Below are 18156 nucleotides of genomic sequence, written 5' to 3'. Positions count from 1 at the left end.
GATAGGCCAAAGTCATTAAGTCAGTTACAGCAGTGTTTTATTTTTGAATGCAAGCATGCATTTTTTATGTGTTCCTCTGGACCAAAGAGCTGTATTTGGTAGCATTTCTAAAATGTGCACACTAGAGCACTGTCATTAATTATATACAGCCTGCATAGTGAGCACAAGTTAAAATTGATGAAATTGGCACCTGTGGCTTGGCAGATCTGCTGTGGTAACGCTATTGCAAACCCACCAATAATGCCTCAGATTCTGCTAATTACACTGCAGGAACCAGCATGTTTCCTTGTACTGTTCTGTGGGCGCCTCTGCAGGTGCAGTAGAAGCAATTTCTCGTGCACCCAGAAATACAATTGATTGTGAAGCAGACTGTGAAATTGTATTTCACTGCTACAGGGCTGGATTCGACCAAGCCTTTAAGCACGGAGGTGGTGTGGGGAAAGTCTGTAAGCCCACAGAAAGGTCAAGCAGCACCACAGCCAGTGGTGCAGAATGCAAGATCACTAGATCACTCTTTTCTGTTTCTCTTTTATGATTACCTCCTGCCCCATAAAAGCCAATGAAGTCCAGTGACTCAGGGATTATAGGATTTTTTCCCTACCACCAATGCATCAGCGTACATTTTTCCAAAGAAAGCTGCAGCCATCAGCTGATGAGGAAATGGATATAAAGACTGTCAGAGGGAGAAGCAAGCCAGACTTCTCCATACAGAAGGAGACAATTTCTAGACATCCAAGGCTACTGAACAGTTTGCCATGACTTAAACAGCAAGCTGACTTGAAATTGAATCTGGAAACAAGAATCTACCTGTAAAACAGGAGAAAATAGCAGGGTTTAGATGAAAGTTGAATTTTGTGCTGATAATTTTGGATTTTTACTTTCTTAAAAGTTAGTCTCTCTTAATTCCTTGAATTTCCTTGACTTTGAGAAAATTTGTTATAAACACTAGGCACTTTCACCTCGAAATATCAGTCGAGTTGTCTCACTTTATTACTGATCATACCCACGTGGATATTAATTAACAGTTATTTGCAGTGGCATTGCTAGATGTTTGTGTTGAGAGTGTATGGTTGTAACATTATCAGGAGTGCCTAAATTCCACTTGTACCAATGACAGTGAACACAGATATACTAAGCCTTACTTAAATTTTTTACAACAGAATGATTGTTTCAGTCTCTGGACTTTATCCTGTCAAGGATCTGTGCAATTGAAAGAGAATTTGCTAAGGGAAATGGAGACTTGCTTCATATAATCAGTGACTGCATTAGGAACTCTTCTGAAATTCAATATCTTAGGAGATGACAAGTCACTTTCAGGCCCTCTGAAAATTATCACCAAGGTAGCACCTCTGTTAGAGCAGTCTCCATGAACGTGATGTACTCAAGAGTTTAGTTTCATGTTGCTCAGATTATTTAATTAAATATGTTGACTTCTCAGATAGGCACCATTTCCTTTTCAGAAGATGGAAAGGGGAGGGATGTTTTATTTTTAAAATAATCTCAGACAATATGTTTGGTAGCAGATTCATACCTCACCTTCAATTCCTCTTCCTTGTACCTTTAGTTGGTTACTTGGTCAAGTAAGTAGTCCCCAAACTTTCTGTTGATTTTGTCTGGGGCAGAGACATGGAAAAGTAGTGCAGAGTGTTCTGTGAGATTTTGTAGCTTTCACATAGCAAAATTTAAGAAGCCACCATCTTATGGGACAAGCTACTGTGAGGCTACTGTACATTATCAATGAATTAACCTGTAGAAATTGGACATCCTTGAGTTTGACAGAATAATGCTCTCTGACCTTTGCACAGTATGCTTATGGATTATCAATCTTGCCAGTGATCAACATGTCCCAGTGATCAAAGGAAAAATACTGTTCAAGTGATGGGCTTCAGAATTTTACAGAAGCAGAGATCATTCATGCCATCTGATGGCCACAGACAGCTGATCTAGGTGGAGATTTTTTTTTCTGACAGGTCATAAAAATGCAAAAGTCTCTTATTTGTCATCTTTCTGCCTTTTTTTGTTATTTTCTTAATCCTTGGCACGCATGTCAAGACCAAGTGCCAATACAGATGTAATTGCTTTGTGAGGTATGGAACATTTACTTGTTTTGGTGTTACATCCATGTGAGATGGTTGAATTTCATTTTTGCAGGCAGCAGTCTCTTGCATAAGCAAAAAATTCAAGAAAGAAAATTTAAGTAAATTCAACTAAAAAAGAAATTTGAACCTACTAGAGAGGAGGAAAAAAAAAAAAAAGACTTGTTGGTATTAAGCTTGAATATTTACTGTTCTCCTTAACAATAAAATGGTCTGGAGCTTCCACTATGTTAAGCTACTGCCTCAATACATGAGAGATAAATATATATTCTTAATTGTTAAATATAACCTAAATTACTTAAATCCCTTTTTAAATAATACTAATAGCTTTTATACTTTTTGCAATTTGACATTCAAGAAAAAATCATGTTACTTCACCTTTCAGCCAGATTTGAGAGTTATTAGGGAAGGCAGAACTTTTCGTTTTTACTTCTTATATTTAACAAATCAAGTGGAAAATATGAGGAACAGGATTGACTAAGACTTGACTGCAGAGCCTGCCACAAAACAAGGACAAATACAGTTTTATAAAGGTCAAAGAAAAAGCATGAAGCAGAAGTTGTATATATCAGCCCATAAACAAATGTCATGTGCTGATCATTATTCTTAAGTCTTTGCTTTCTTCATTTGGGCTAAACTTTCCTTTCCTGAAAAAGCAAAGGACCCACTGAAAGGCAGCAGTTAAAAAGCCTTGGAGGTCCAGTGGTACTGCGTAGCTTACCTTATGTCCCAGAGGAGCCAGTAGCCATTCTCCTCAAGGGTGTGAAAGTAAAGACAAGTAGAACAGTTCTGGTTTCCTTTAAGAGGCTGCGGAGTGTTTCATTTCCACTGACAACCATTGGAAACCTGGCTACTCAGGTTTGCCATCAAAGCAGGACTTTATTCATTATTTCGTCATGCATCTTAGGACTTTCCTTCAAAGTATTTTTCTAAAAGTGGTAGGAAGTAGTTAGAAATAAATAATAATACTATTTCTCTGCTTGCTTTTTCAGTGTGTCAAGACTCATTTTTGTGCGACACCTGGGGGGTGTTCTAGCAGTGGCGAACATCAGGGGTGGTGGTGAATATGGAGAGACTTGGCACAAAGGTAAATCAGTCCAAGCACAAGAGCAAAACTGCAGGTCTAACAGTGAGGCTGACAACACTTTTGTTTTGTCCCTCTTCCATACTCAAGTCTCATTTCACCTTACATTTATTCCATAGAAAAGTTGGATTTTTTTTCTTATTCATCTGATCTCTACCTTCCCCAGTGTTATCTGAATTTTTCAATGGATTTTCAGTGAATTTTTTGCATCATAATTTGAATGGCTTTCCAGAAAGTATTTTCCAAGATAGTGAAAGCTATTATATTTTTAAAAGTAAGACCAATTCTCTAGATAATAGGATTAGAAATCCAGCTGTTTATCATGAACAATCTTCCAAACAAAGACTGTCTGAACTGCAAGAGATTTGCCTTGCCTTTACATATCTCTCACATTACTTGCAATGCAGGTGACCCCACAGTTCTAGATCCATAAGACAGTGCAACAATCTATTTAGTCTTTATTGGTGTCACAGAAAGAAATTGACCATTTGCAAAACCTTATAGAAGGTATGAACTTCAAAGTTCAGAATGTAATTCTGCTAGCTTTGTATGTTAGAAAGCAAACAGAATTGATTTTACACAATTTATGAATAAATCCTTTATTAGCGAGTGAGTGAGAGAGATCGTTTTCATATGATTTTTAATCAGCCCCATGAGTGACATGTCATGCACTCTGAGATACAACTTGTAGGTGACTTCAGTGTTCCACGTCACTTCTTAGCACCTTTACAGTATTTCTCTCTGTATTTTTTCCAGTACTCACTGAAATCCTTTGTTTGTCAGCTTTTCTGATTGTTGACAATTTTCTGCATGCCTTCACCAGAAGAAAAAGCTGAAGAAAGTCCCTCTCAGATGTAACAATATAACCACCATTATTTGGTGATGACCTCTTACTCATATTCCAAGAATCTGGAGGATAAGTTGCTGGAAATCTTGTCAGTAAGGCAAATGCACCAGAACAGTGATGATGCAACATTTTGCATGGGGAGTAATCCATAATAACTTTGTATCAAACATAATAGTATTCCCAGATCATTACATCTTGATATTACCATTTCATCTGTGGTAACTTTTTGTCTGGGTCATTTCCTTACAATTGAGTTAAGAAGTAATGGTTTCATAAATAGAAGCTATATGTGCTTGCAGATGCAGGATATTATTGCTGAAGATTAAGTATCCTTCATTAATTTTAATTTGCAGATTGGTTTGTAGTAGGTTTTAATAAAATTTATTTTAATATGATAATGCTTCTTTATTCCACCTATTTCCTGCTTAATTTTGACCCAAGTCTTTTTTGCAGTTGCAAAAATAGATATGCATCTGTTCTTTGCTAACTCTGGAAGCAATTACAGGTTTAGGGTATGGATTTTAACTTTACACTAGTTCAGAACTTGAAGAAAAAAGTAAGATTTATTTATTTCTCCTTTGCTGCCATTCATTTGAAGACTTTTTCCTTGTCCCAACACATCTTTCTTCAGTGATCTTGTTAGTATGAGAAGATTTGTTTGTTATAAAATAATGCTCGTAATTCCATGAGGAAACTCATAGGATTAAAGTCTGGAGTTACCTTACTTAAATTTTGCAACATAAGAATGAAGCATCCAATTTAAGTTGGGTGTGTAGGGTCATTAACGGATAATGGAAATAAGCACCTTCATATTGTATCTAATCCTGCTTATTTTAATGTGGAGTTAATTATCCTGAACCATAGTGGGAGCCTGGGCAATTAGTTTAGGCTAAACCACTTGGCTTTAAACTAAGTGGAAGGAAATGGAGTTCCATTTCAGCCAGGTATGAGCCCTTGTTACCTGACTGGACCACAGTCTTTCCTTCAGGAATGTAAAGATGTTTTCCCCAGACTGTTACAAATGTTTAATTGTCTGAGAAGGAATGTACCAGATCTAAGGTAGGGTGATCTTTGAGGAGGAACCATTTTTCAGTCCGAACGAGCGTCTGAAGAGAGGAAGATGCCAATACTGAGATTGGGTCATCTGTGAGCCCTCTAGGTTGATATTCTTTCCACATTGATAGCTCACTAATAAAATTTCTAACCAAGATGCGATTCTGAATTTCTTATTTGACCACAGCAACATATCATCTGATTTGGAAACATAATAGGAAAAAAGGTAAATCATCAGCCACGTATTCTTTGTCCAGGAAATGAAAGTGCTTGTTTTATATGGGTGCAAATTTGAAGTTTTATCGCCTTAAGAAACTGTCACTGAGTTTAATGCTGTTAATGTCCCATTAGATCAAGCCTCAAGTGGATTGTGTGGTCATTTTGTATATATTTTGTAATGCAAAGCTTTTAGCTTTAATATTACTGGTTTGGAATGTTACCTGGCACTCATTCCACAGTGTAAGTATGTATTATTCAGTTTCTGAAAGCATTAGAGTTATTGACAAAGCCATTTCATATTCTTTGTGTTGAAAGAATATTTCACTTTTGCTGTCTTTCTGACCTGCATCAATTATTAAAATGTTCATGAAATTTGAATTGTTCCCAGGTACTTTTGCACACGCGTTTTTCTGAAGAGATGGATTCACATGGGTTTTATGGAATCAACTGATTTGTTTTATTTGTGTGCTAGGTGGTATCTTGGCCAACAAACAAAATTGCTTTGATGACTTTCAGTATGCTGCCAAATACCTCATCAAAGAGGGCTATACATCTCCAAAGAAGCTGACTATTAATGGAGGTTCAAATGGAGGCCTCTTAGTTGGTAAGAACTGCTTGTGTATTTCCTGGCTTTGGTACTGGAGTTTATCATGGTAACCAAACAGAAATTTATCAGAACCTTTTTTTCAAGAGTTGCAGAATGTCTGTGCATTAATATATACCAAGCATGAAGTGTATACAGTTGTACTTTATTTGCTGTTTACAATGGATATCAGGATTCTGCAGCGAATAGTGACTGCAGTACTTATGATTACTGTCTTGTTTGCTAGAGCTAACCCCTTGGTAGAATCACAGAGTAAGAATGCATTTAAAAAAATCTGTTTTTCATCTCTTAAGGCTGATTAGTAGGAAACAATAACTGAATAACCAGAAAACCTGTTATGGGGCATTCAGGAATTTTTGTGTGCCTATGGCATAAGCCAGAATCCCAAGTTCTGCAGTCCTTCAGTAGAGCTTCTTATTCAGTCTTTCTGTAGTCATGCATTCTCGTTCCTAGAGGAGAAAATGATAACGTGACGTTTCTGCTTTTAAGGCCTTTGTACAAGGACACGTGACTGACTTTAATCGTGTAGTTAAGGCATGGTGACAAATAAATCCAGGAATGTCTCTTGTGCGAAACACTAATTTCAAGTACTTAAAAAAGCCGTGGACTTTTGAGGGACTGTATAAATGCAATGCTGTTACAAGTGCATTTCATTCACTGCTATGATCTTAAATTCAAGGAAATTAATAGCCTTCTTAGAAAAGGTTGCACAAATAATCTTATATTCTAAGCGGTGTTTTAAAAGCTACATTTATTTCTGATTATATCCTAGTGCCTAAAAGTGGTAGAATAAAAAGAAGTTATTTGTTTCGGTCTTGACAGGAGAAGGAAACACAAAAGAATAACATTGTGGTTAGTTTGGATTATTTTGAAAACAACATGAGAGGCATGACACAGTATGACAGAGGTGATCTACTCATGAGAAAAGCATCTAGTTTATTGGAAATTAGATTTATTAGGACCACCCTTTGCATGCTCTGCTCTTGCTCTACTCTCTATTTAACAGCTGCTGAATAACTGACTCTGTTGATTTTGTTGTTGTTGTTGTTTTACAGTTTTACAGTTGTTTTACAGAACTGGTATCTTGTATAAGAAACGAGATTTGGAGTTATACAGCTCTTTGATCTGTGCCATCTTGGCCACAACAATGTTTTAAAGACAATCACGTAATGTCATGTTTTTGCATATTTGCTTCTCAGATGGCAGAAGGTGTTTGTGTACTGTAAACACCACCAATAGAAATGAATGAAAAAAATAGAGGAAAAAAGTTTTTACACATCATTGGGAGTACAACCACTACAAAAGTCTGTGTTATGTGAGCACAATACATGAAAGTTCTGTTAAACTTCCAATCTATTATGTAGCTTCTGCAAATGCTGTTTTATCCTTACTTGGACTTCAGTTTCACTCAGGATGGGATTCATCCTACCTTACTTTAGTCACCAAAAAAATCTGGTTTTCTTCATGAACAAGTCAGTTGGGCACCTTCTTTAGGTTAGGGAAAGTAAGTGCAGAGTGCATGTCATGTCTGTATTAGGTGGATGCTGTGAGTCTGGACGCCTCTTGTGAAAGTCTAGTGTTAGAAACTCATTACAATTGCTGATTTATTACAATCCATCTGGATTTCTTTGTTCTTAACGAGACAGATTAAAATAGGTGAATTTAGGAAATACAAAAGTGCCTTCTCAACTTAAATTTTGCAGTAGCTGTTCATGCAACACTGACAAGCGTAACTGTTACGTTAAGTGCAAGTATCCAGTGCCACATTTTCTTAGTTTTCATTTTCTGAGGGAAAAAATAAATTATAAGGAAGAGTATTGTCGTTCTTCCAAGATACTGATTCTTTTTAATCGTAACTAACAGGAGGTATCTCTAAGGAGCACAGGGCTCTGAACTCTTGCCTCATTGAGTTGAGAAACAATACTTCCTTGTCCTGCAGGATATGATCCCAAAGCTCAGCATAGCAGCACAGCTGTGACCTGAAAGCCTCTTTCATGCAAATGCAGCATTTGTCCTCTTGTGTTTGCTTAGGCAAATAGTTCTGAGGCTTTGGTACCAAATTTTAAAGCTCAATGTGTAGAGGGATAAAATTAATGAATAAATTGTTCCAGGTTACAGCTCCATAATGCATACAATTATGGCTAACAACAGGGTTGCAATGGGAACTGATAAGTGGCTCCAAAAGCGTTTTCTTACTGAAGTAACTATTCTGAGAGCTAGGAGCAGCAGTTTTGATATAATCCTGAGCAATGTACAGTCCTTCAAGAGATGTTTTACAGTGAAGATTTGAATGAATTCAATCTTATAATAGGTGTTTTGGCTTTTTTTTTTTTTTTCCTACCAGAATAGCATTTCTCTTCAAAAAAAGAAATGGCTTGAAAAGATCTGATTGAAAGATTCAGTTAGAAGGATGAAGAACTTTTAGACAATAGTCTTACATAAGAAGAAGATCCAGGTAGTGTAGTTACGTATCAAGTAGTCACGTACAAGTAAAATAACAGAAAACAGAAATAAGATTCAACTGAAGAAAATAGGTTAAAAATAAGCTTTGACTGGGACTGATGGACCAGAGGAGGCTGTGCAAATTGCTAACAACTTAAATGTTGGTAATAAAAACTTTGTGTGTGTGTCAGAAGCAGGAAGCTGACCTCTTTGATATCTGACATCTTTGGGACTCTACAGGAGCACTAAATAAAGATAATGACAGAACAGAAGGAAATGGTTCATTTCTATTGATGTTCCTTACTACAGAGCATTGGGATTTCCCTTCAGTAGTCTCTCCTTGTGGGTGATACTCTGAGGAGTTGCCTCAAGCTGAAGCATTAGCAGAAGAGGTTTTAGAATAAATCGAATGAAAAATCGTGTCTTGCCAGGACCAGATGGTACACACACGAGATCCTAAATGAATTCCAATGTGAAACTGCAGACTACTAAGCCTGAATGTCTGATGAACAGAAGGGGACAAGTTTAATGCCAATTTTTTAAATGGTTCATGGCTAACCACAGACTGCAGATCAGTAAATCTGACTTCTGTAACAGACAAGCCAATTGAAACCAATAAATAATAGTTGACATGCATGGGGAAGAATTTTGCAGGCTGAAGATGTATCTTGAAATCTTAGAGCTATTTGAAGGAGTCAAGGAGCATATGGTGCATGTAACAGTGATCTGTTTTTTCTTGGATTTTCACAAGCTTTTCACAAGATCTCAAGACTTTAAAAGAAAGTTCTTGTTGAGTTGGATGGAAGGTTGCCGTTGCGAAAGAAAGCAAAGAATGGGAAGGAATGATCTATTTTCACAGTGGACAAAAATGACAAGCTGACGAATTTGAGAAAGACTATGTCTGGTTTGGATGTACAGTGATGAGATTTGAATTAAGGAAGGGATCCATTGTGGTAGTTAAGTGAAAATATAGGCACTGTTATTTCTTATGCTACAAAAAAAAAGTGTAGGGAATTTGTAAAATCATCTGGCAGATTTAAATCAAGCAGAAGTTGGAATTGAAGAACTCATTGCTGCGGGATATCATAACAATAGATGAATAAACATTAAGAAAGGAAATAGATGAATTTATGGAGGATACGTGTTCTGATGGCTGAGGATAAACTTCAACTCAGGAGAAACCAACTGACTTGTTGCAAAAGCTCACAATGTGCAGGAAATCTCTCAGTATTTTCTGTATTTAAAGCTTTTTCCAGAGCATCTGCCAGTTGTCACTCTTGTAAATTGAACATGGAGCTAGATGGTCCTAGTCTGGTTATTTTTTGTAATATGAGACAAGCATTATTCTTAGAGAAATTGTCCCTTCCAGAAATAGGGAAGTGAAAATAATAAAAAGAAAAAAAATACTGCAGTAACTTTTTTTTTTTTTTTAATTAAAATGAGGTTATTCCTTTGATTTTCTAAAAGTTTGCTTTCATTAGAACTCTTTTCATATGAATTGGCATAGTAATTATGGAAGAAAACTTATCAGTAAATGGAGAATTTTGCTCCTTAATGTCCTTTTCTTTGTTGACAGTAATATTAGAAAGTGAATGGTTCAGCACACTTCAATTTCAGTAGCCCAAAAATTCACATATTTAACAAGTGCATTTCTCCTAGCAAACTCAGTTTGTAGTTTGGAAGACATATTTGCTAAGGACTGTGCTTAGTGCTTTAAGAGGAAATAGCTCTTAAGTTCATTAGAAAATATCAGCTTTGACAATTATAATCATTATCCATTTCTATGTTTGCTTTCATTTTTTTCTTAAGACTGTTTCATTTCATATACACTGGCAGGCTTCTCTCATTGTAATTGGTTTTATTGCTTTTATTTTGGATATTTTGTATTCAAGTTCTTTGACTTCAGAAATTACATGGGAAATCTATATTTCTTATCTCTCATCATGTTGTTTTACCTTAACAATTTTCTGTTTTGTTGTTTTTTTTTTCTGACAATAACTTACTGTTATTGGATCTTCTACTGCCAATATCTTTCTTTAAGCTGTTAATACTAATAGAGTTGTTTTCTTGTTAAAGCTGCCTGTGCTAATCAGCGTCCTGACCTCTTTGGCTGTGTTATTGCCCAAGTGGGAGTGATGGATATGCTAAAGTTCCACAAGTACACCATTGGCCATGCTTGGACTACTGACTACGGTTGCTCTGACCATCAAGAGCAGTTTGAATGGCTATGCAAGTAAGTGTCTTTAAATACTTCTGTCATTGTTAAAATGCAAACTCTGCTCAACAGTTTCAGGTTGTCATGATAAATAGCTATTATTATTAGCTAGTATGAATTATTTCATTCTTTTCTCACATTGGATTTATGGACTTTAGAGTTTCTTTACAAGTCAACTTCGCATGAGAACAACTCGCTTCAAAGCCACGTTGAGTTTACTGATTATAGTTTCTGAAACCATATTCTACTAGCAGCTTTAACCATTTGTTAGGTACTCTTTCCAAACAATGCCTGCTTTAGGCTGTCACAACAGAGAATTCTCAAGTGAACCACTATGTAAATTGTATTTTTTATGATGGGGTAGAGAAAATGACCATTATTAACTGTATTATACAATGTGGATAGGATTTATTTGAAGGAATTGAATGGCAGTAAACCACAACAGGATATTAATTCAGTTCTTAGGCTCTTGCTAAGAGTTCTGGAAAGATTATTTAGAAGGGGAAAATAAAACAGGCACTGTGAGAGAACAGCAATGTTCTGCACATTTGATGTAGTCACTAACGACTGTGTTAAAATATGTTCCATCATTTAAAATTATTTTTCTGGCATCTCATCTGTTACTATAACTGTATTCCTTCGATAATGAAGATTGGCATTACAGGACAATGCGTCAGACATGCTAACAATTTGGCTTGTCTGAACTACAGTAGTGTTTAGATAATAAAGTATGTATATACTGGAGTACACTGAGATCTAACTTACCTACAACATTTATTAAAAAAACGAGCAATGTCAATTCCAAATACTAGATAATCAGTTGGGCCCATTGCAATTACGTTTTTACAAGATCCCTAGTTGCTCAATTTAAGGTTTCAGTGGCAAACAAAGTTTGTGTATACAATGCACAAAGCAACTAACAAATTTAATAATTTCTTTAATCGTTAGTTTTCAAAACATATAGTTGGCTTTAAAGTGTAAGTATCAATTAAGTAATCTTGATTATTTTGAACAGTAAAATTTGCATGAACGTCCGTAAGTTCAGATATTCTGAAGTTGTAAAGTGGAAGCAAAGTTTTAAATTCATTCTTTGATTAGGAGATACGCATCTGCAGAAAGGACTCATACTTTACCTGCTTATTTACCTATTTATTTATATGCTTAACTCACAAAATCTCAATGCGTAATTTTAAAAACATATAATATTACCTGAAATATTTCTACTTGGCAAAATTTCTTTAAGCTGCTTTGCCTCCTGTTCAACTGGCAATGGCACATCAAATCATCAAATATAGAAAGATAAGTAATGTTTCAATAATGTTGTCTATACAGATACCCAAAAATACCTTATAACTAGGCTGCCATGTACTCACCATCTTTTTTTTTTAAAAAAAAAAAAAAAAAAAACAAATTGTCATCTTGAAATTCAGTTACATTGCTCTTTCAATGGAAATGAGGGAGCTAGGAATGTTATATTAGACAATCAAATATTGTTATATTGCTGTGTGTTCTTAAAAACAATTTGGGATTACTTAATAGTTACTCATCTAAATGTGAGATTAATTAAAAAACAAACAGAAAACAAACAAACAAAAAACAGAATTCCCTTTGTATTTTCTGTGATATAGAAGAAATAAGTTGTATCCTCCTCCTGATTTTAAAAATGTAAGACTGTTCTTCGGTTAGATAGAATTCTCTGTGACTGTTAAATTGAGTTTGTAATGTCAGAGTATTTTTGTTGTTGTAGTTGAGATGTGTGAATACATTTTTTACATTATGCTGCAGTAGTTTAAAAAAAAATGTCAATTTTCCTGCAAAGAAAACAAGTTTCTAAGTAAGATAATTTCTTACCCAAAAAGTATGAATCAGTCATCTATCAAGACCCATAAAACTTACAGTTCTTTTTTCAGTTTCCTGCATTATATTCCTCCAGAGTACCTGCATGTTCAAAAGTGGTATAAATATTGGTGGGAACAAATTTTGGTGAATGTATGCAGCACTTGTTCACCATCAGAAACTGTTTTGTATGGAAAAGAGCCATTCATTCACATGCAGACCTGGAAATACAAGTATGTGCTGGAAAAAAGTCTTCATCTCCTTGCTTCACTGCAGAATAGATCCTGCTATGAGCTTTACAGCTTCTGTTGTTCTTTCCCTGTTGCCCATTCCTGCTATTTTGATATTTCTGTGAGATGGATGCATACACCTCTGTAAGTTAATGTATTTGCTTCACATTTGAGAGCCAGCGATTTGTTCTGTGCCATTTGCAGTCCTGGGATGTGCAATGGGGGATTGTAGAACTGAGTGCTGTCAAATGTCACTGTGATAATTTCAGTGGGAGATGGACTTCTTATTGGATCTTGAGGAGAAAATGTATAAATGTTTGTGTATTCTTCTCAGGTATTCTCCACTTCACAATGTTAAACTACCAGAAGAAGATGGCATCCAGTATCCCTCTACACTGCTGCTCACAGCAGACCATGATGATCGTGTGGTCCCTCTACACTCACTGAAGTTTATTGCTACTCTGCAGTATGTTGTGGGGCGAAGCCGTAAACAAACCAATCCACTTCTCATCCATGTTGACACCAAAGCTGGACATGGAGCAGGAAAGCCAACTGCTAAAGTTATAGAAGAAGTGTCAGATATGTTTGCTTTTATAGCACGTTGCCTAAATCTTGATTGGATTGAATAGGCAAAATGCTTATTACTGTCTCCTTTAGGAAAAAAAGAAGGGCTTTAACACCATTTAAGACCAACCAGATACTACTTGGTGTAGTACTTACATTTAAGAACTGCAGTTCAATATTTTATTGATCCAACCTGCTATGGAATTTTGATCTGTGCTTCCCTTTTTTTAGAATTTCTTTGAATTTCTTTTCTACTGCGTTCCAAAGTACATATTAAGTAGCATGTTCAAATACATAGCTGAGCTACTGTCAGTGTTGTTGTGAACTTCTAGATTCCAGATTTAGTGTTAGTTGAGCTAATTTCATGTAAACAATTTTAATGTATTTTACACCTATAAACATATCCAGATCATCTGTAATTAAATGTAAGTACTGTCCGCATAAAGAACTCTGAGCATACTTTATTTACACAGTAACTTATTGAAGAATGGAAATGTAAAATGTTCTTTGATAATCATGAAATATCGAGGAGATAGTAGTCTAAGTAATTAATTACCCAGATATTATTAAAAAAAATTGTATTATTTCATACTGTTTGTAACAGTGTTATTACAGTCTATAATAATGTTGCTAAATTGTCTTTTCTTACCACAAAGACTTGAAAATGTCCATTTTCTCTTCTGTTGTTTATTTTCACAAAGAAGAGAAAATTGGAGGCAGGAAGACTTGAAGAACTCTTCAGATACTCAATATCAGTCAAGGTATGCATACACACTTCATAGTGTTGCCTGTCTGCTGTTCACTTTCCAACTATTTTTAAACTTTTAAACTGAATTGTTCAAATTCAGATATGCATATGACAGGATATTCTGTAAGGTGCCAAAATTTGAAGATACATACATAACCTTGTCCTGGCTGCAAAACAACAAAAGCACATAAGCAGACTCCCTAATGATTTGACATGCACACAATACCTGAACTGCCATTTCATTAATTTGATTAGGTTGTAGAGCTATTAAATGTGAGTAGAAATTGCCTAATAGCTGCCTAAACTGTGATGTGCTGCAGCAAGCAGATTTTGATTGTGGGGACAGAAAGGTTTCCTACCATTCACTATTAGTCTTGTTCCCATCAAGCAAATACTACTGCTTCCCAGTTTTGGATAAACTGATACACTCTTCCAGTATTGTTTGTCATCATATTCATACTTGGATCCCAAGGCTTTTGGAATTTTTGAGCAATTTGAGCTCTGAGCTCAAGAGCTTTATCTCTAAGCAAGTAATGTCTCAACTTGGGAAGAGGGAGTGGTATTTAAAAAGTGAGTAGGCTGCTGATTATCTGTACCAAATTCATATTGTTTCTTTCACTCCCAGGGACTTTTCCTGATTCACTCTGTAGCCTGGGAAGGATCATGCCTCCAAAGCCCTTATAATCTGATTTGGGGGGATGGAACGTGGTGGGGAAGAGGGATTTCTGCTTTCGTAGCAAGTACCATACTGATAAACCTGTATGTGATCTGAAGCTTATTTGTGAACCCTGGACATTATTTTTACCAATTTATGGATTGCTGTATTTGATCACACCGTCAAATTGAACAATCAGACTATAGAGCTGAGGGATTTTTGTTTTTATTCCTCCAGGTTGTGAAAGTGGAGTTCAGGTTCAGCCTCTCACCCTGACCTTTTTCCCATAGACATGTGAATAATTTTCTAAGATCATTTTGGAATTTTTAACAGCTGTGCTGCAGGGGCAGGAAGGAAGCTGATGATAGAAAGCTGGGACGAGTGTCTGACACACCAGAAGGCTGTGCTGCAATTCGGCAAGACTTGGAAAGGCTGGAGAGTTGGGCAGAGAGGAGCACTATGCAGTTCAGCGAGGGCAAGAATCCTACATCTGGGAAAGAATAACCACACATATCAGTACAGTTAGGGGGGTGACCTGCTGGAAAGAAGCTCTGCAGAGAAGGACCTGAGGGTCCTAGTGGGCAACAGGCTGGCCATGAGTTATCAGGGTGCCATTATAGTTAAGAAGGCTAATGGGATCCTGGGATGTGTTAAAAGGAGCATGGCCAGCAGGTCAACGGAGGTGATTCTCTCCTTCTGCTCTGCCCTGGTGAGGCCTCATCTGGAGTACTGTGTCCAGTTCTGGGCTCCTCAGCTCAAGAAAGACAGAGAACTTCTAGAGAGAGTCCAGTGGAGGGCCACAAAGAGGTTGAGGGGCCTGGAGCATCTCACTTGTGAAGAAAAGCTGAGAGGCATAGAACTGTTCAGCCTGGAGGAGACTAAGTGGGGATCTTATCAATACATACAGATATCTGAAGGACGGGTGTCTAGTGAATAGGGCTGGGCTCTTTTTGGTGATGCCCAGCAACAGAACAGGGGGAATGAAGACAAACAGGAGCATAGGAAGTTTGATCTGAACATGTGGAAAAACTTCTTTATTGTGAGGGTGACAGACCACTGGAACAGGCTGCCCAGAAAGGTTGTGGAGTCTCCTTCTCTGGAGATATTCAAAACCTGTCTCGATGCTTTCCTCTGTAGCCTGCTGTATAGAACCTGCTTTATCCAGGCATTGAACTACATGATCTTCAGTGGTCCCTTCCACCCTTTACGATCCTGTGCACCTGTGATGCACAAGTGTGGTGCCATCTTTGAAAGTAACACCCCAGATAATCTAGACTCTTCTTGAATGTTATGATATCAACAGGGCAGAGGTTTTTCTCTAAGCAAGAACTTTGCTTGATAGGGTTTGTAGAAATCAGGATCCTTGGATAACTGTGGAACTGAGCTGAATTATATCAGCGCCTTGACTCTCAAATCCTTGAGCACAACCACCTCAGTCATCTTTTTGGTCTTTGTTTTACCTTGTTCTGTAGCTGCTCAAACACATTTTTTTTCTTTCTGTTTTTACAAGTAGGTAAGTTGTGGAGTTTGGAAACAAACATTTCTCTTTGAGTGGCAATTGAGAGTACTAAAGCTCCCAGTTACAAAATTAATGTTCAGGATTCCCGCTGTAAAAAGCTGCTATCTCTATTAGAGAGGCATGTTGTTTCAATAGTAAGGTCTTAATTGTGATATTTTAATTGATCTTAAGTAGGTATTCCAAGTACAAGATTCAGGTTTGAAAGAAGTGATCTTGCAGAGCAGTCCTATTGACTGCATTGCTCCTTCTAGTAGAGGAAGGATGATGGCCCCACATGGAATCCATGTTAATTCCAACCAAGTAATACAGGAGTAATAAAAAAAACACTGGAATTTAAACCTCTAAGGTTTCAATTAAATAGACCTGGAACCAAACAGTTCCTGGTGTAGAAAAGCATAATGAAATTTCAGCTAATCTGCTTTCAAGGGTAGCAGTGGTAATGCTATTTCACAGAGAGGCTCTGTGTTCTGTGCCTTTTATTTCCAGTGCATGAAGCAAATTTCACTTGAGTCCTATAAGAGTCTTATGTTATATAAGCTAAAATCTGTTTGTAAGTGGAAATAAATGAACTTTTCACACTGTACTCCCAATATTCTTCACAGCTAATGTAAAGATATCTCAGTTGTCTTTGCCTCCATTACAATACATTTGCATCAGAATTTATATATGTGAAAAGAGTTGGAAGTATTTTAAACGTTTTGAATCTTCATATTCTTCACAAGAAAGAACAAATTAATTTCCCTCATATTGGAGTTGATTTAATTTTTGGTATCTGAGGAAAAAAAGCCACCTGAGTATAGATGGATGCTGAACCCTCCCCACCACTATAACCACCAACATCTAAGGGAAGAAGGAGGGCAGTTGGCTGTGGGTATGTAAGAGTAAGGAATGGTTAAGACAGAATTTGGAAACACCTGTTCCCACACCCAGAACTTCTCCTGTTTCACCAGGATTTTCTTGACGTGAGTTTTCTTGGCCATCTGTCTGCAGGAAGGCAGAAACATGAGCAGCAGTTCTTTGGATTTGATACAGCAAGCAACAGCTTTCAGATATCTATATTTGTTAGGTGATGTCAGGTCGTTTAATTTTAGCCAAGGCAGCCCCTCAGACTTCCTGTCAGCCTCTCCTGTGAAAGGGGTTTTCCAAGCTGAGTAGGATTTGGGGGGAAGGGCTGAGGGAGGCACTTGGCAGCCAAGCTAATAAACAAGCACCCAATTTTCTGCCAAGCTCTTCTACTTTGAAAATCTTTAGTTAGACAGCTTTTGTGCAATTGCCTCTTTGTGCAGACCTCTCAGGATTTGGATAATTCATGCTGTTTGAACAGCCAGGTTTGGCAACTTTTTTCAGTTCTCCATATGTTCTTTTAATTATTTTTGCCTTGCTATTATTGTGTGCCAGGAAAATAAAAAGCGTTTCTCTAGGGTTTTTTTTTTTCCCCTTACTATTGAAGAAAGGGGAGGTGAGGTAGCCTTCCAATTCTCTCATCTATGAAGATAGCCAAAGTGTGTTCTCAGACAGTGTTACTCCCGAATAGTCCTATACTGTTTCTAAACAATCTCACACCTTCCACGTGTTTATGGCAGAGGGTTCCCTGTGATGGAGTCCCTGAGTGGAAGTTAGACCAGCTGCTGGCATCTGCAGAAATAATATGAAGTTCTGGACTAGGAGGACTGTGATTTGGCATTTTTCCCCCCAATTTTCCTAAGAAAACAAATGGAAAATTCAACTCTTAAACCCAAAGTTGAGCAATAGCACGTCAGCATCTCTGCTCTATAGATACCCCTCTGCATTTATAGCAGGAGTAACAGAGGCAAGGAACAAATGTGCTTGCATCCTTACCCATAGCAGGGTAAATTTAATTTTGGAGGTCTGAATAGTGAGGGCTAATCAATTAATGGTGGCTTTCACTAAAGATTTCCGGCTTCCACAGCAAATGCAACATGAGAGCTGGAGTCAATGGATCGATGTCTGCAAATGTGACATTTCTGGCCTGGTGTGCGCTGCTCAGAAGAAAAATGTTGGTGTGTGTGTTCTACTTTCAGCA

The 18156-nt window shown here is 37.0% G+C and overlaps 1 protein-coding gene across 1 annotated transcript in view; it reads left to right on the top strand.

Moving 5' to 3' along the window:
• LOC122184694 (prolyl endopeptidase) overlaps positions 1 to 13819 on the top strand; it is a 93792-nt gene extending 79973 nt beyond the window's left edge. Inside the window, exons 12-15 of the mRNA XM_042879838.1 lie at positions 3089 to 3183; positions 5772 to 5903; positions 10422 to 10578; positions 12961 to 13819. Coding sequence (XP_042735772.1) covers positions 3089 to 3183; positions 5772 to 5903; positions 10422 to 10578; positions 12961 to 13255 — 679 coding nt within the window. The 3' untranslated portion in view covers positions 13256 to 13819. The remainder of the gene's footprint in view (positions 1 to 3088; positions 3184 to 5771; positions 5904 to 10421; positions 10579 to 12960) is intronic.
• The last annotated feature ends 4337 nt before the right edge of the window (positions 13820 to 18156 follow it).

Source organism: Lagopus leucura, unplaced genomic scaffold (genome assembly GCF_019238085.1).
Source record: "Lagopus leucura isolate 7727_CA_CO unplaced genomic scaffold, USGS_WTPT01 Super-Scaffold_73, whole genome shotgun sequence".
Lineage (NCBI taxonomy): Eukaryota > Metazoa > Chordata > Aves > Galliformes > Phasianidae > Lagopus > Lagopus leucura.
This window is presented reverse-complemented; position numbering and strand designations above follow the sequence as displayed.